General features: G+C 44.4%; 1 protein-coding gene across 1 annotated transcript; it reads right to left on the bottom strand.

The window, feature by feature from the left end:
* Positions 1-14,287: 14,287 nt before the first annotated feature.
* LOC144484322 (lysophosphatidic acid receptor 6-like) lies at positions 14,288-16,816 on the bottom strand. The gene is made up of 2 exons (XM_078202866.1): positions 16,735-16,816; positions 14,288-16,203 (listed from the first exon to the last, which is right to left on the bottom strand). Exons 1-2 carry the CDS (start codon positions 16,781-16,783, stop codon positions 15,293-15,295), a joined length of 960 nt encoding a protein of 319 aa, XP_078058992.1. The 5' UTR covers positions 16,784-16,816; the 3' UTR covers positions 14,288-15,292.
* Positions 16,817-17,209: the final 393 nt, after the last annotated feature.

Below are 17,209 nucleotides of genomic sequence, written 5' to 3'. Positions count from 1 at the left end.
GATCTTGCTAGAGACAAGAGGAGTTAGACTTTAACTCATCACTATGTATTCAATAGAAATGAAGGTGGTAGATAATGAATTGAGTGAAAATTAATAGGCAAGATGTGCTGGAAAAGTCAGCTACAATTAGAATAGATAAGTCACCTTAAATGTCTCTTATAGTTCTAAAGAGTGCACAAAAATCTGGCAGGTTCATGTGCTTTGACACATGAAGGGCATGTTGGAAAAGTAGTTAACAAGGTTTCATAATGGGAGGTGTTGAGTATGAAAGCACAAATGTTATGCAAAGTCTTTATAAAACATTGGTTGGTCTAGATAAGTATAGATGCCTTACATCCCAGGCTGTTAATGGCAATGGAGGTGAAGATAATGGAAGGTGTTACTATTTTGAGATTTCATATGTTTTATATGTTTTAAACTGTCTCTTTCAATTTAAGGTAAAACAGAATGTCCCATCCCCCCATATGACAGTGTGCAACATGCCCAGCTGTTTATTGTGGTAGGATCTGGAGAGAAACACACCATTTTCCTTGCTGAAACTGACACTCTGCCAATTTTAGCAAGATTTCACCCGCAGACTCTCAGTGGCAATCAGGCCGAAGTATTGTGGGGAAGAAGACCCACAACTGATGCTGTTGTGCCAAGCAGAAGAATAGGACTGTGTTTGGGGTAATCAACAAGAGGACGGCTGGTGAGGATGGTACCCATGTTCGAGAAAACAAGGAAGACCATGGCCAGGATTTTATGGCCCCACCATAATATCTTACTGGGTGGAGGGGCCCTAAAATCCTAGCCCATGGAAAAACTGGATGATAGGTCCATTCAAACATACTCAAAAGGTTAAATGAAGGGGACTTTGTTTCGAAGGACACTGGAAGATTCACCTTGGTGAAACAGGGATAAGGGATCTTGCTAGAATCAGGAGGAGTTAGACTTTAACTCATCACTATATATTCAGAGAGTACAGTATAATGCATTCCTGGTATGTGGCTTTCAGTTGTGTTACGCTTTGGGTAACAAATACCTTTTCTGTAGTTTAGTGTGTTAATTGCCTACAAAGTAATGTTTAGTCTACGTTAATTTTAATTTGTTACAGTAGAGTCTTAAAATGCGAAATCCTGTCATGTGATCCTTGGCACTGATCATGAGGAAATTAATACCTAATTTTTAAAGGTTATTGATCTCTTCCTGATCATAACAAATGGCTTTCTATAATCTTCCAAACTTACATTGATATGAGCAAGATCCAAAATATTGGAACATGACAAATATGACACCTTTGTTCAAGAAAGTGTGTAAAGTCATTCCTAACAATGACAGGCTGGTCAGTTTAACATCAATGGTGGCTAAGCTTTTTTTAAAAATAGTCAGAAAAAGAAAATAGGCACTTGGAGAGGTTTGGGTTAATTCAGGAGAGTAGCGTGAATTCATAAATGGTAGATTATGCATGACTAATCTAACTGAATGTTTTTATTAATTAAGAGAGAAGGTTGATGAAGAAAATGAAGTGGATGTTATCTGTAGATTTTAGGAAAATATTAGTTAAAACATCACATAGGTTAACAAAACTGAAACTCATGGAATAGAATGCCCTATGTCAGTTTGGATAAAATTTGGCAGAAAACAAGTCATGATAAATGGTTGTTTTTCAGACTGGAGAAAGGTGGATATTAGTGTTCCCAAGGGATCTGTGGTAGGACTACTATTTTTTTTGTTACACATAAATGGCTTTGATATTGCAAAAACAGGTAAAATTTACAATGATACCAAACTTAGAGGTATGATAAGTAATGAGGATGATACCAATCAATTGCAAGAAGACATAGATAGGCCAGCAGAATGGTCAAACAAGTAACAGATGGAATTTAATACAGAGAAATAGAAGGTGATGCACTTTTAGCAGAAGGAATGGGGAAGGGCAATACCTGCTTAATGGCACAGATCCAAAGGGTGTGCAAGAATCTGGCAGGTTCATGTGATATACATGAAGGACATATTGGAAAAATAGTTAACAAGGTTTCATAACGGGAGGTGTTGAGTATGAAAGCACAAATTTTATGCTAATTTTTTATAAAACAATGGTTAGGCTACATGGAGAGTATTGTATTCTAATGTGTATTGTGACTTGCATTGTCACTTAGGAATGATGTGAAGGTTCTTGAGAGGTGTTGAGATTTCCCAGATGGTTTTCAACTGTCTGAGAAATTAAGAATTACAACTGGTACACTTTCGCAATTGATACAATACAACTTCATCTACTTTGATGAACAGGAAAAAACTTATAACTTTTTGCCAGCTTTTATTAGCCTGAAAAAACTTAATATATAGCAATATATCTATCTTGCACAATTTGAGGCAGGTGTGAACTCAACAATGACAAACCACTATCGTCGGTGGTGCGCCTTGCCAGGGTTGCCTACACAAGAGCAGTGTCTTCTACAGTTCCTGCTGCCCCCCTAATCCCATCACCCTTCAAATTACTGTCAAGACAACTAGGGATGAAGTGTAACGCCCACTTCACAATGGTCATAGAGGCCTGTGTGAAGGTAATGGCTGGGGTATTCGGCCCCTCAGCCATAGTCAGGGTCTCCAAACTGTATTCTTTTCCCTCAAGGCCGAGCAGGGTTTACACCTCACTCTCAAGAAGGGGCTCTCAGTGGTTAGGACCTTTTTGGCTCAGAAATAGATGGTGGATCCTGTACAGGCCACCGCCCAGAGATCAATCTTGTCTAATATCCCACCTTTGTTTCTGTTGAGCTCCTTTCCCCCCACATCCATTACTGGGGGAAGTGAGGTCTGGGGTGATGCCAATTCCACTCTCCCTGAAAGCGGCAAGTCTTTGCCATTTGTACTCCCTTCCAGCACCAGGTCTTCATACCTGGCCTGGGAGGAGTAAACGGAGAGGAATTTTGAAGTCAACTACGGGGCGGCACGGTAGCACAGTGGTTAGCACTGCTGCTTCACAGCTCCAGGGACCTGGGTTCGATTCCCAGCTTGGGCCACTGTCTGTGTGGAGTTTGCACATTCTCCTCGTGTCTGCGTGGGTTTCCTCCAGGTGCTCCGGTTTCCTCCCACAGTCCAAAGATGTGCGGGTTAGGTTGATTGGCCATGCTAAAAAATTGCCCTTAGTGTCCTGAGATGCGTAGGTTAGAGGGATTAGTGGGTAAATATGTAGGGATATGGGGGTAGGGCCTGGGTGGGATTGGGGTCGGTGCAGACTCGATGGGCCGAATGGCCTCTTTCTGTACTGTAGGGATTCTATGAGGGGGCCATCTACTGTGTCTTTTGGTCGGTAAATGGCATGCGGTACCACATCTGTAAAGAGAAAGGACATGTCAGGTAGACCTGCCCCGCAGCTAAGGCTGCCAAAGCAACTCAGGCAGCCAGGGCTTGCACTGCCACACCTGCCCCCACCACTAACAACTTCATATCTTCCACGGAGGGAGAATAAAGCCAGCACGCAATGCAATCTAGGCTTCTGATGAGTTGGCAAAGGAACATCTCTGCAGGAAAGAGATGCAGAAATCTAGAGGCAGCCCCACAATCCCAGCCCCAAACCCCTGAGAACATCGGCTTGGGGGAAAAGATAAACTCCAGACCAGTGTGGGACCCCAGGCCTGTGGGAGTCTCAGCAGCAAGTGGTGGGCCAGTCAATGTCACCGCCCAGGGTCCTGAGTCCCGCAACATTGAAACGCACGGTCTCTAGCAATTTGCCTATCTTTATCGATTAAAGAAGCCCAAAGCCCGGAGGGAACGGCATCAATGGGGGAGGGGGGGGCGGGTAGAGACTGAGGAGAGGGGGGTCTGCAACGTGGGAATGTCCCCGTGTCATAGATCCCCATCCAGAAGAGATGCCACCCCTTGGAGGGGGAGGAGTTCACAACATGTGATGAGCTATGGCACCCTTCCCCTCAATTAAATAAGCCATGGCAACCTCACCATGTGAACCTTCACCCTGCCCTCTGGATGAAAATGAGCAAGGTGCCTCGGAAGGTGGTGAGGGTGCAGCACATGAGGCAGCACACCACCCAGAGCTATCTTACAACCCCGAGAGGCCTTTTGACCCACCAGGGGACGGCGGTGGCGTCGCGAACACCGGCTCATTGGGTGGTGATGGTAACGAAGGCCTCGCCTCTCCGTCCCAGACTTGGTAGCAGGCGCTTTGGTATTGAGTAAAGAAGGTTTTCTGAATTTAATGGGTGACCTGGTACCAGGGGTGGAGAGGGAATCCAAGCTGTTGGCATCTGATCCAGGGCCCCTGGAGGAGCCCAAAGTGATCCCTCTGTAGGATTGAGGGAGAATGGGGGATGGCTGGTCGGTCAGTGCCGTCTGCGACACTCAGTCTGATGAATTACTTGGACTCGGGTAGCGATTGCCTGGAGGAGGATGGTGGATTGATGGGTGGCACTGGGGTTGAGCTAGAATCTATCTGCAGTGAGGCAGTGGATGGCCTTGTGCCTCCCACTGGGTTACCCCTCACCCCCACAGAGGAACTCTGGGATTTTCTTACTACCAATCTTGGTCACCGCGAGAGAGCCCAGTTGACCATCGACTATTGGTCGAATTTGGTACTTCTGGTGTGGTCCACCCAAGCAGCTGAAAAGGGTTGGGGTCTGACCCCAACAGGAGACACCAGATGGATAGTTTTGTTGGTCTCTGTAGGAGGCAGAGGATCACATGTGCCTCCCCACCTCTGATGCTGGGTGCACTATGCTATTAGCACATGAAGCTAACCATAGGCAGCCTCTTAGGGTCTCTTGCAGTCCCTTGGGGTCAGAGGTCAGGCAGTGCCCCATGCCATTTAGCATCAATGGGGAAGTTAAAGGCCCTGGTTGGGTCCTTCGACTTGGTGGACGTCTAGTGAGATCTCCATCCTGATGCCAGAGATTTCACTTTTATGTTGCCTGGAGTCAGAGCATTCACAATCGACTGCCTTTATATTTTTATTGTGTTCGTGTCATGAGAATTCCAGTGGCTTCTGTGCAGCAGGTGCCATGCTCGCATCACTGCTTGATGTGGGCTGAACTTATTTTGTCTTGCGCTCGGGTGGGGCCCATGTACTGACACTTTAACAACCTGCTGCCGGAGGTTGAGTGTTTCCTGGACTCGTTCTATCGCTTCGAGGCTGGATGGAGAAGGAAGCGTGGAGACTTCCCCTTCTTGAGGTTGTGGTGGGACATGGGCAAACTCAAGTCCGAGTCTTCTGCTATAGGTAGACGAGGTTAACAAATCCAGGTGGGAATCAGGATCGAGGAGTTGGAGAAGGAGGTGCTTGACCTGGAATTCCATCTCGGTCAGCCCGATGAGAGTCCCAGCCTTGCAGTTGGTGTACGAGGAGAAGGGTGCGCTGAGGGACCTGAAACTCATTGGGTCCCGTATGTGAGGTCATGGATTAGGTTCCTCAACCGGATATCAGGGTGGTCCTTCAGCTTACGCTGAAGATGCTCTCCTCATATTCACAGATCCTGCTGACTTGTGGAGGATGGACAGGTGCCAAGCTGTGTTCTCAGGATCAACTGGGCTCCAAACTGTTGACCCTCAGACTAGGGTATCAACCGATGTGGTGGACAAAGGAACAATTACACAGATATTTTGTACAAATCACTCTTTATTAGGGTTTAAACACTTGATTAACACTGAACTGCTCTTTATTTCACATAAATGACTTGTTAAAACACTGATTATTTGTTACAATGAACCACAAGATTCACTGTTTGGATTTAATACTACTTGCAATGTGAGCTGATCAGCCTTCCTTCAATGTGTCATCTTCTTCACTGAGTGCTGGACTCAGTGGGGTCACGGATGACCATTTACCTGTTTCTCAATGCAAACTTGCAAAAGCACACTTCTGCTGGCCTACCCTCTTTATCTGTGTTAGCAACCACAGTGAGTTCATGTTGAGTACATCTTATCACACTTGCTTGCAAAGCAAGCTGTTTCACAGACCTTATGTTGTGAAAGGTTGGTTACTTTTCTCATCATGCTTTGCAGAAGTTCAGCTATTAGTCATCCGGCTACGAAAAGCTTTGGATCCAGCTACAGAACTCCTGGTTGGTCCGTGGCAGCTGGACTCCCTACCGGAGGATCCCAGACCTTTCACCTGGAGAAGAACCGGCCTCCTCTACTTGGGAGTCCTTCTTTGCCCGGCAGAGGTGAAGAAGGGAAAGGGTTAATGTATTTTGTACCTAAAAGGTTGAACTTTGTACTTAGAATGTAGCACAAGCATAACCCTTCATTGTGGCTAATCTCCTCAGGTTTATACTGCTTTCCCTCAGGTTTATACTGTTTTTGACATGAATAAAGTTATTCTTGTTTGTACTGCTTCTGACATTAATACCAGTTAACTTTTATTTTTATAACAATAGATAGTCAATGTAAATGTGAATGTGTTTGTGAAGTCTTACCTTTCCTACAAGTTTGTGTGTGGTTTGCGGAAGACAAGCGATTCCATGGTGTGGAGCGCGATATCAGCCGTTTGAAGAGGAACTCCCGCTGAGGCAGCTGGAAGAGCGTTGGAACTTCAAAGGGGAACCGCGGGAAGAACAGGAAACAGAAGACCTGCGCTTCGTGTGCTGAGGATGCCAGATACACTGGTTTATGGTCAAGAAGCTATCAATGTATTTTTTGTAGTTGGTCTGGAAGCTTGCTTCGTGACCAGCAGTTGTAAATTGTATTTCTGAGTCGTGACTAGTCTGGGGTTGATTCGTGACCAGTATTAGAAGCCATGTTGTATATATATCCCCACTTTTCTGTGTTCAGAGAGAACTTTGGCTTCCACTTTCAAGGGGTCAGGTTCTCCCGCAAGCTTGTGAGAATAAAGCCTACTCTATTTTGACTCATACCAGCCTCAGAGGTATTTTCTACCGACTACATTTGGTGCCGAAACCCGGGAGACCTCCGGGATCAGTTTGCGGGGACTCTGTTTGCGGGCTCAGGTTGAACGGCCACAACCTGGGTACTGGAATAGAGTTCTGAACCTAATAGGGTGAGTCAAACTACAGTGGGCTGATCATATGTGATGAGAGAGTGTGAGAGTGAAAGACGTCTGAACTGAACATATACGGACAAGGAGGCATTTGTCTTTAATACTCAAGTGAGTGTAAAGACTGGAGAAAAAGGTGCCTGAGCTGTGATGTTCAGACGTGAGTGAGAAAGAGAAACTGTCTGAGTGATCACCGGAGTAGAAGTAAGCTTAATGTAAGCTTAATAGTGTAAGCGGTGGTACGGAGGGATTTGTTCACCCCTGACAGGTAACACCGGACTCTGATAAGAGCGACCTAGGAGTGAGAGAGCGAGAAGGGAGAATGGAAGGCTCCAAGTGGTGAGTATAAAACTTATCTGTATTATGGCGGGATCACGAAGATAGTGGGGACCGCTGGAATCCCTGATACATGAGTGCATGACTGAGAGGAACAAATTCATTAAACAGATGAGAAAAGGGGGGTGGAACGTATCCTGCCCTCTGGGCCAACAGCATAAGTGGTTGGATAAAGAAAAGAGAAACATGACAAAGAAATAGGAGCATTGTCAATACATCAGTTAGCTGGACTAATTGAGCAAGTAGCCGCCTCCACTAAGAAGTGGAGTGAGGATAAAGAAAGGATTAGGGAGTTAGAATCCAGAGTAAGGGAACTGGAGAAACAAAACCAAGTATTAGAAGAAAAGCAATGGAGAGAGGAAACCGTTCCTCTACCTCCTTATGAGTCCACACAACAGGGACTAACCGCTCCTCCAGAGGAGTGGGAAGTGCTAGAAAACAACTTAGTGCTAGTAACCCAAGGGGGAACAGATGCGCAACCAAAAGTAAATTATGAACCATACACCCCAGGTGAGAGGCAGCAGATAATGGCTTCCCTGGGTAAATTACAACCTAGAAGTGCAAACACTAAATTCTACACAATCTGGGTAGGATACCTATTACACCTGAGAGACGTACACCAGCTGGTCTGGGCAGCCTGTCCAACGGATAAGTGGAGACAGGTAGCAGGTGGACCCACCGCTCCTCCAGCACAGGATTATGCCCAACAGACACCCTTCACCCAGTTTAAGGTAGAAATTCAGAGAGTGGTATGGAATGCTCCTACTAACTGGAGCAGAATAACCACAATGAAACAGTTAAAAGGGGAAGGAGCTTCTGAATATGGGGGATGGTTGTTCCAGGTATATCAGGAGTACTCAGGACAAGGAAACCCAGGTCGAGGAGATCAAGCGTTCATCCAGGTTTTTAAGGATGAATTCTTTAGTGTTCACCAAAAAATCCTTAAAATGGGAATTCTCAGTACCCCGAACTATGATGAGTTGGTAGAATGGGCCAATGGCATACCTGGAGGTAGATAGGAGAGGTCTTAGTGTTTGTATTTCAGTGTGTTTGTTGATCTGGTTGCTAGTCGAATGTAGGTGGTTGTTGTTGTATTAAATTGAGCGCAGGAATTGTTGAAGCCTTTGTTTGTTCTTGTGGACTGTTTATTGTGGGTAATAAATGACCTTAGTTTAGCCTCAGGAGAGCTGGGGAGGTGTTAAGACTGTTAAAGATTAAAGTGATAAGATTTCTTGAATTTACTTCTGTTTTGAGTGTAATTACAGTTTGGAAGAAAGAAAAATAAAAGTGACTGTCTTAATCCAAGTTCTGTATTCTTTTAAATGTTTTACTTTCATCTCAGTTTAAGACGTTAAGTTTGAATGAGTGTTGGAAGCTTCCATGTGTGTCTATGTGTGTTTACAAAGTTGTTTGCTTTGTTGTGATTTTACAACAGTGGGTTTGATACAGAGTTTAAATAAAATTGGAAAGTAAATTGAAATTTCAAAATCGAAGTACATGAATTGAAGTTTGAAATAGCCAATTTGAATTTTGAATAAAGCTGTGTTTGAATTTTGTTAAGAAAGGATTTAAACCTTGGGGGGAACCATGTGCTCTCTCCTTTGTCTTATGTGAAGATTATGAGAGAGTTAGTTGAGAAATTGGAAGAAAATAAGTAATTTTATAGAAAAGTAGATAAGCAAGAACAAAAGAATGTGGTAAATGTACTGTCTATGAGTCAGTTCAAAATATTTTAAGTTAAGTGAAATGAATTGTAATTCTGCTTATTTCAAGTTCTAGCAGGAGATTAATCAATTAAATCTTAGTCGCCAATGCAAATTGCCCTTACGAATGTCTGAAAGTTTAACATTCTGTAACCTGGTTAAAATTATGTACTGCCGTTGGAATTTTATGTGCTTTCTATTGTTCAAAGTTTGCCAAATATTGAGCACTGTCAAGCTTAAAATCTAGCCAGTTGAAATCAAACCAAAATATTACTAATTAATTAACTAGTGTGTATTGTACCTACTTTGGTTTTGATTTGGCGCCTGTTGTTTTCCTCGAGTGCGGGGCTCAGTTTAAAATTGGAAACGGCTTGGATTAAAAGGGTTTGGATATCACAGTTATGATGTGTAAAGTGGTATGATATAACTGCCGCTTGATTATTTTTATTATGCAGTATAGCACTGCTATATAGACCCAAAAATAAAATAAAATCCTGAAAAGCCTTCACCAATTTTGTATAATATAGTTATATATTATATGTTGTGTATTGATAAAACATAATTCTGTAGGAGCTTCCTGTTTTCCTCGCCATACAAATGATTAAATTAGAGATAATGTCGGGGTACATTATATAAAGATTGGAGCTGTGTGGTATGTGATTTTAATGGGGAATGCGATGTCTTTTGATGAGATTATATACAAATGAATAGATGTCCAACTGTAGCCAAAAAAAGTGTAAAGTGTTATTTAATTCACACTAAGCTTTCGATGGAAGGAGGGGTGTGCAGTTCAATGTATAATGTACTAGCTAAAGCCATACAGACATCGGGAAAATTGTGGGCAGAGGTATTGCCCACTATACTGATGAGGCTAAGAGTTACCACAAACCGGACAACCGGATTAACCCCTTATGAAATTAATGACAGAATGGGCGATGATGTAGGTTCACTAAAAGATGAATTCAGGAGATATGTTTTGGAACCAAGCACCCAACTAAAAGGGATGCGCAAATTGGTAAAAGACAATCCGGCACAAAGAGACACAGGGAGAGAGAGCTTGAAATGCTCCTTGACGGGCGGGAAGTTGCATCCTAGTAAAAGCACCACTTGACAAACCTGGGTTCGCCCCTAAATGGGAGGGCCCCTATGAGGTTAAAATTGTGTAGTGTGCTTAATTCACAGATATGTGAGACGGTTGACCTCCAAGCAAGCTGAACGGGTTTGCGCGAAGTTGCGCGCAGGCGGTATAGCCTTTGGACCATTGTATAACGGTCATGCAGGTTATTAGTTAAGTGATAGGATGATTTTCTTGCTGCTTCTCACGACCTTTGCCCTGCTAGTTACGGAGGGGAAGTATAGGTGGAATTGTGTAGACTTGGGGACAGAGCATCACAAGCATCTCTGTAATGATGGCTCTGTCTATTGTAACCTTCCGACACATGGAATAAGTCCCTGGGAGGTAACCCGTAGGGACCGCTGCTTGGGATTCCTTAACCATGCCATGTTGCCAACTCTGTTGGAGGGGCGAGGTGATTGGGGTCTCCCATGCAATGTAACGTGGTGTAACTGGAATTTTTGGTGTTTAGCTGAGGGACCGGGATGGACCTGTACCCGACATCAGCGGAGGGTTTGGGAGGATGTGTACATCAACACGAGATTTGGTCGATCCAAGCGATCATTGTACCAATCCTCTAAAATCCGACCCTATCACATGAACACTTTCATGTATATGTCTCACTTGTATGTATTGTAGTCAAAACTTTGAGCAAGTGCTGGGTCTGCTTACATATTCCCATGCACGAAGGAAAGGGGCGAAAGTCCTTTATTCCCTATCCCTTTGTCAACTCTGGGAATAGTAGAGGGGATTTCAAATCAGAATTGAACCCAAGACAGGACAAGGAAAGTGACATTTAAAACCCCATCAGGCATGTTGTGAAAAACCAACAAGGGGGGATCTATCTGCTTGGTAGGAAACGGAACCGTACTTGTTGGCTGTAGCTACTGTACACAGCAGGTTAATGTCACCAGTGGTGCCTGAGCTTTGGTGATTACAATCCATTGCCCCATTGCTGATGTCCTGGTCAGCCTCTCCTCTACTTATATGAGCAGCATGACTGCATATGATGGTACCTGTTTTGTCTGTGGAAACAATGCCTACCCATGGCTTCCTTGGGATTGGGTAGGATCATGTTATTTGGCATATGTGGTACCCTATATTCACCATTAGTGAGACAGAACGGTACTTTATGATAGCTTTCCCACTTTATGGGACATGAAGAGCAGCACAGGAACTTATACATATGGCCTCGACCTTGGAGAGAATTGCGAATGAAACTAGAGACGGGTTCGAGGAGGTGAGGACAGACTTCTCTGAAGTATCAGCCGAGGTTGTAGCTATCCGGACTGTTGCTTTACAGAACTGATTGACACTTGATTATGTGTTGGCTTTCCAGGGAGGAACGTGCGCTATAATTGAATCCGAATGCTGCACGTATATTCCAGATGTTTCAGAAAATATAACTGGTTTGGCAGATCATATCAAATGAGCGACGATGACAATACAAGGTGAAGGGAGCCAATATCATAATTATAACCCTCCGGGACGACTGGGGCAATGGTTTGGGTCGTGGAGATCATACCTGATGCATGGGTTGATTGTATTAATTGTCATTGTTATTGCTTGTTGTATTTATATGACATTATTGAACGAACAGCCCGAATTATGCCGAGTGCAAGTGTACAGGCAGAAGGGGCAGTCTTCCTGATGAAGGAGGTAGGCCCATATATATTGGTAACCATTGGCTCTGAATTGGTCATGGGGCCATGTTTGAACTTGTCCCCGAACAAAAGGGGGGATTGAAGAAGGGAAAGGGTTAATGTATTTTGTACCTAAAAGGTTGAACTTTGTACTTAGAATGTATCACAAGCATAACCCTTCATTGTGGCTAATCTCCTCAGGTTTATACTGCTTTCCCTCAGGTTTATACTGTTTTTGACATGAATAAAGTTATTCTTGTTTGTACTGCTTCTGACATTAATACCAGTTAACTTTTATTTTTATAACAATAGATAGTCAATGTAAATGTGAATGTGTTTGTGAAGTCTTACCTTTCCTACAAGTTTGTGTGTGGTTTGCGGAAGACAAGCGATTCCATGGTGTGGAGCACGATATCAGCTGTTTGAAGAGGAACTCCCGCTGAGGCAGCTGGAAGAGCGTTGGAACTTCAAAGGGGAACCGCGGGAAGAACAGGAAACAGAAGACCTGCGCTTCGTGTGCTGAGGATGCCAGATACACTGGTTTATGGTCAAGAAGCTATCAATGTATTTTTTGTAGTTGGTCTGGGAGCTTGCTTCGTGACCAGCAGTTGTAAATTGTATTTCCGAGTCGTGACTGGTCTGGGGTTGATTCGTGACCAGTATTAGAAGCCATGCTGTATATATATCCCCACTTTTCTGTGTCCAGAGAGAACTTTGGCTTCCGCTTTCAAGGGGTCAGGTTCTCCCGCAAGCTTGTGAGAATAAAGCCTACTCTATTTTGACTCATACCAGCCTCAGAGGTATTTTTTACCGACTACAGGAGGAATCCTGGCTGGCAGGAGCTGGAGGCCAAGGTCACCTCTCACCTGAGAAAATGGACAGGACTGCTCCGAGTGCTGTCGTACAGGGTGCAAGTTCGTGTCATAAACCAACCAACTGCCTTCATGTTTGGTGACTTTGATCCCTCCCCCTGATTTTGTTACAAACATCCAGAGAACGCTCGTGAAGTTCTTCTGGGACAAAAGACTGCACTGGGTCGCTGCTGAGATTCTGAGTCTCCTGAAATTACGACGGGCAGCTCCTGTTTGTAAATCTGAGGGTTCTCTCTAACTCCTTGCAGGCGTTGCCCGTCTTTTACCAGGATCTGATCAACATCTGGAGCACAGTTACCTTGCGCCACATCTCTCCCCAGTCTGGAGTAGCGGCTGTCTTCAGGGAGCTACTGCTCAGGAATCCATTCCTGCACCAATACCAATTCAGGTGGCTGGCAGAGGGATGGGCTGTGGCTGCCAGGATGACCAGGATCGGGGATGTGCAGGGTAGTGGAACAGTGGGCTGGATGGCACCCCAGAAGTTGGCATATTGCATGGCAGTGGATGCCTAGCTCATGGCCGATGCCAACCATCAGAACGGTTGGGATTGGCCCTTATGGCACTCGTGGTCTCAAGTATGCCCAGGTATGCAGGGAACTTCTGATTCCGAGGACCAAAACCAGCATTAACTCAGCAATAACCTGCTCACTGGCGCTCAGTCTGGGTTCCACCAGGGTCACTCAGCTCCTGACCTCATTACAGCCTTGGTTCAAACATAGAACAAGTCCAAAGATGTGCGGGTTAGGTTGATTGGCCATGCTAAAAAAAAAAATTGCCCTTTGTATCCTGAGATGTGTAGGGTAGGGGGATTAGTGGGTGGATATGGGGGTAGGGCCTGGGTGGGATTGTGGTCGGTGCAGACTCGATGGGCCGAATGGCCTCTTTCTGTACTGTAGGGTTTCTATGATAGAAAATAGGAGCAGGATGAGGCCATTCAGCACCTTCGAGCCTGCTCCACCATTCATCACGACCATGGCTGATTGTCCAGCTCAATAGCCTAACCCTGCTTTCTCCCCATAAGCTTTGATCCCATTCGCTCCAAGTGCTATATCCAGCCGCCTCTTGAATACATTCAATGTTTTGGCATTAACTACTTCCTGTGGTAATGAATTCCGCAGGCTCACCACTCTTTGGGTGAATAAATGTCTCCTCGCCTCTGTCCTAAATGGTCTACCCTGTAACCACTGGTTCTGGACACCCGCACCATTGGGAACATCCTTCCTGCATCTACCCTGTCATGGACATATAAGCTGAACTCCAGAGGTGAAGTGAGAGTGACTGCCCTTGATATTAAGGCAGCACTTGACTGAATATGGCATCAAGGAGCCCTAGCAAAACTGGAGTCATCTAGTGCAAGATGTCATCCATTATTCCCAGAGGGCTGGTTTGTCTTGACCAGGAGAAGGCATTTGACAGGGTGGATGATGAACATTTATGCAGAACTCTGCAGGTATTCAGGTTCTCAATGCATTTTGTCACTTTGAGAGAGGAGTGCAAACACAAACTTTCTCAGATCATAAGGGAATAAACTGTGATATTGTTAGATCTTAAGCAGAATGCACAACTCTAAATGTAAAGTTATTCAAATTTGTGGCTAGTTCCCACTGAAAGAACATGTAAAGCAGAAACATAACCCTGTAACAGCCTCTTCATTTTTATTTTAAAATCTGCACAGAAGCTCCTGATGCAAAAAATCATTTGAAAAGAAGAGACTGAATCAATGCAAAAGTGATTGCAGCATCTTCATCAGAACATATTTCGTCCACAGTTAAGTGGTCAGCAAGGTGTTTTAACAATAGCATTTCACAAGCTAGACAGTGTTTTTTTAAATTCTTTCACAGGATGTGAGTGTCACTAGATAGGCCAATATTTATTGATGTGTGATGTTGCAGGACAACTTTGCAGGCGCAGGGAGTCCAGCTGTCAATTCAGGCCCAACTGAAAGTGGGCAAAGGAGTTGACGCTTTGCAGCAGATGTACACCAGGCAAAGCCTCCCTGAACAAACAGTGACTCCGAGTTCGAAATTTTACCGCCCCACTCGCCACAGAATCAGAGCGGGCGAGGGGCGGATATTGGAAATGTCTGTTGACCATGGACGGGATTTTACGTTTTCGGGACGAGCAAGGCTGTAAAATCCTCCCCCTAAGTTCAAAGTGCACCCTTTGCATCTAATGATTTTATGAGACACCCTTCACAACTAGGTAGAGTGCTCTTTCGAAGGGTTGGTGCAGACTCAATGGGCCGAATGGCCTCCTTCCGCTCTGTAGGGATTCCATGGATTCTATGGTCTCATTGCGCTACCAACTGTTTTGTCGTTGAACATCCCACACACTTTCCATTCTTTCTCCGCTCCAGTTTCACTGACCCTGTTTTTAAATCTGTTTATCTGGAAACACTTTCTGACACTGATGAGCCGCCCTGGACCTGAACTTCTCTCCAAACAGATGATGCCTGGCTTGCTGAGTGTTTCTACCACTTTCAGATGCCATTTCAGATTTACAGCCCCCACGGTATTTTGCTCTGTTAACTTTTTATTTGAAGACAGTGCATTGATTCCCCAACCACAAGAAATAAACCTTTTACCACTGAAATCTTCCCACATTTCAGAGAGAGTAAATTGCAGTTTAATTTAATTGGTTTAATTTAATTTAACAATTTGACTGGTTGCCCTCAGACTTTTTCTACTTGATTTCCAGAACTCGTTAATGACGAAGTAGTAATACAGGGCATCCAGGACGCAGTTTACATTTGCTAAGCACAGGCATATTTGCAGAAAGTTACGCAGAGGTACCGTATAACTGCCCGGTACCCAGCAATTCCGGGCTGCAAAGTACAGGAGGATCCCCACGTGATACGGGGTGAAGCAAACAAGAAAGGTTAACAGGTTGGAAAGGACGATTTTGACAGATTTGCTGTTGTCTTTTTTCTCAGTGTTCAGGGTGCCATTTCTCTGCAGAGTCTGGATGATCCGGGCAGAGCAGAAGATCATGATGAGAGCGGTGATAAGAAATATGCTTTGGACGGTTGCCACGGTTGTCGGTTTCCAAACAGAAGAAGAATGATTGTAGAAACAGTTCTGTGAGGACTCCTTCGAATAAATGTAGATGCAGCAAGACCAGATAATGATCCAAACCACGACGCAGCCGATCACTGTTTTCTTCGGGGACCTGATGGTTCCGGCCAGGAAGGGATGTTTTATGGCGATGTAACGATCCACGCTGATCAAAGTTGTGATCAGGATGCTTGTATACATGTTCACATAGTACAGAGATTCCAAAAACTTACAGAATCCCAGCCCCAAAGGCCACTCTTCAGTCTGGTAGGCATAGGTTTTGAATGGCAGGGAGAAAAGCAGCAAGACGTCTGAAATGATCAGGTTAGTCATGTAGATGGCAGAAACTGTCCACTTTTTAAATTTTAAGCACAGGCTCCACAATGCAGCCACGTTGAGGACCAATCCTAAAGCAAGCGTGATAAGGCTAACTATTACCTGAAATCGCTTCACAGAATTACTCAATTCGTTTGGGCTGCTTCCTGTACAATTCGTTGCTGAAACAAACAGAACGTGAGTTGTTATCAAGATAAAGAAACTTCCTAATTTTACTAAGTAAAGTTTATTTATGAGTCACAAGTAGGCTTACATTAACACTGCAATGAAGTTACTGTGAAAATCCCCTAGTCACCACACTCCGGCGCCTGCCCAGGCACACCGAGGGAGAATTTGGCATGGCCAATTCACCTAATGTGCACATCTTTCGGACTGTGGAAGGAAACCGGAGCACCCGGAGGAATTTCACGCAGACATGGGGAGAATGTGCAAACTCCACACAGACAGTGACCCAAGCCAGGAATCAAACCCAGGGCCCTGGTGTGTGAGGCAGCAGTGCTAACCACTGTGCCACCGTGCCACCCTAATCAGAAATCATTACTTTCTATGTTTTACTATGCTTCAATATAAGCTAGCTCATTTGATTTGTTTGAATGTATCTAACATGTTATTATAAATTATTAGCAAGTTTCCTGTAAGTTGATGCAATGATACACAGTCGAGTTAGTAAAATCTTGTTGAAAAAGACTTACCTCCCAACAGGGTCTGATTCATTTCTGCTCTCTGTTTTGGAGCTGACATGCAATCTGCATGTTTTAGCAGTGTCTGCTTGTGAAATGCGACGTGAGATCTGGCAATAAGCTTCCCCTTTCAATTTCCTGACACCATAACTGAACCAGAGCTGTTTTCATTGGCTTATAGTTTTACAAAACTGCTAATCATTCAGCAGAATGTTTGATCTGCTGTTGTGCAAACTGTCAAGGGCCCCAATTAGTTTTGTCTGAATTAACATTCAGTAAGGCCCTGTTTGAAGTTGCCACATTCAAGTGTCATTCCGGTTTAGCATCACAGATTTAATTGGACCCATACGGATATTTAGGGCACGATTTTACTACCAGGCGAACAGCCAGGAAACTAGCATGCGAAGCTGAAAATCCAATTCGCGCCCAGTGCCAAACAGTTTGCATTTTCCTTGCCTTGAAGCCCAGTCCATCACACAAACCAGCC

Source organism: Mustelus asterias, chromosome 3 (assembly GCF_964213995.1).
Source record: "Mustelus asterias chromosome 3, sMusAst1.hap1.1, whole genome shotgun sequence".
Lineage (NCBI taxonomy): Eukaryota > Metazoa > Chordata > Chondrichthyes > Carcharhiniformes > Triakidae > Mustelus > Mustelus asterias.
This window is presented reverse-complemented; position numbering and strand designations above follow the sequence as displayed.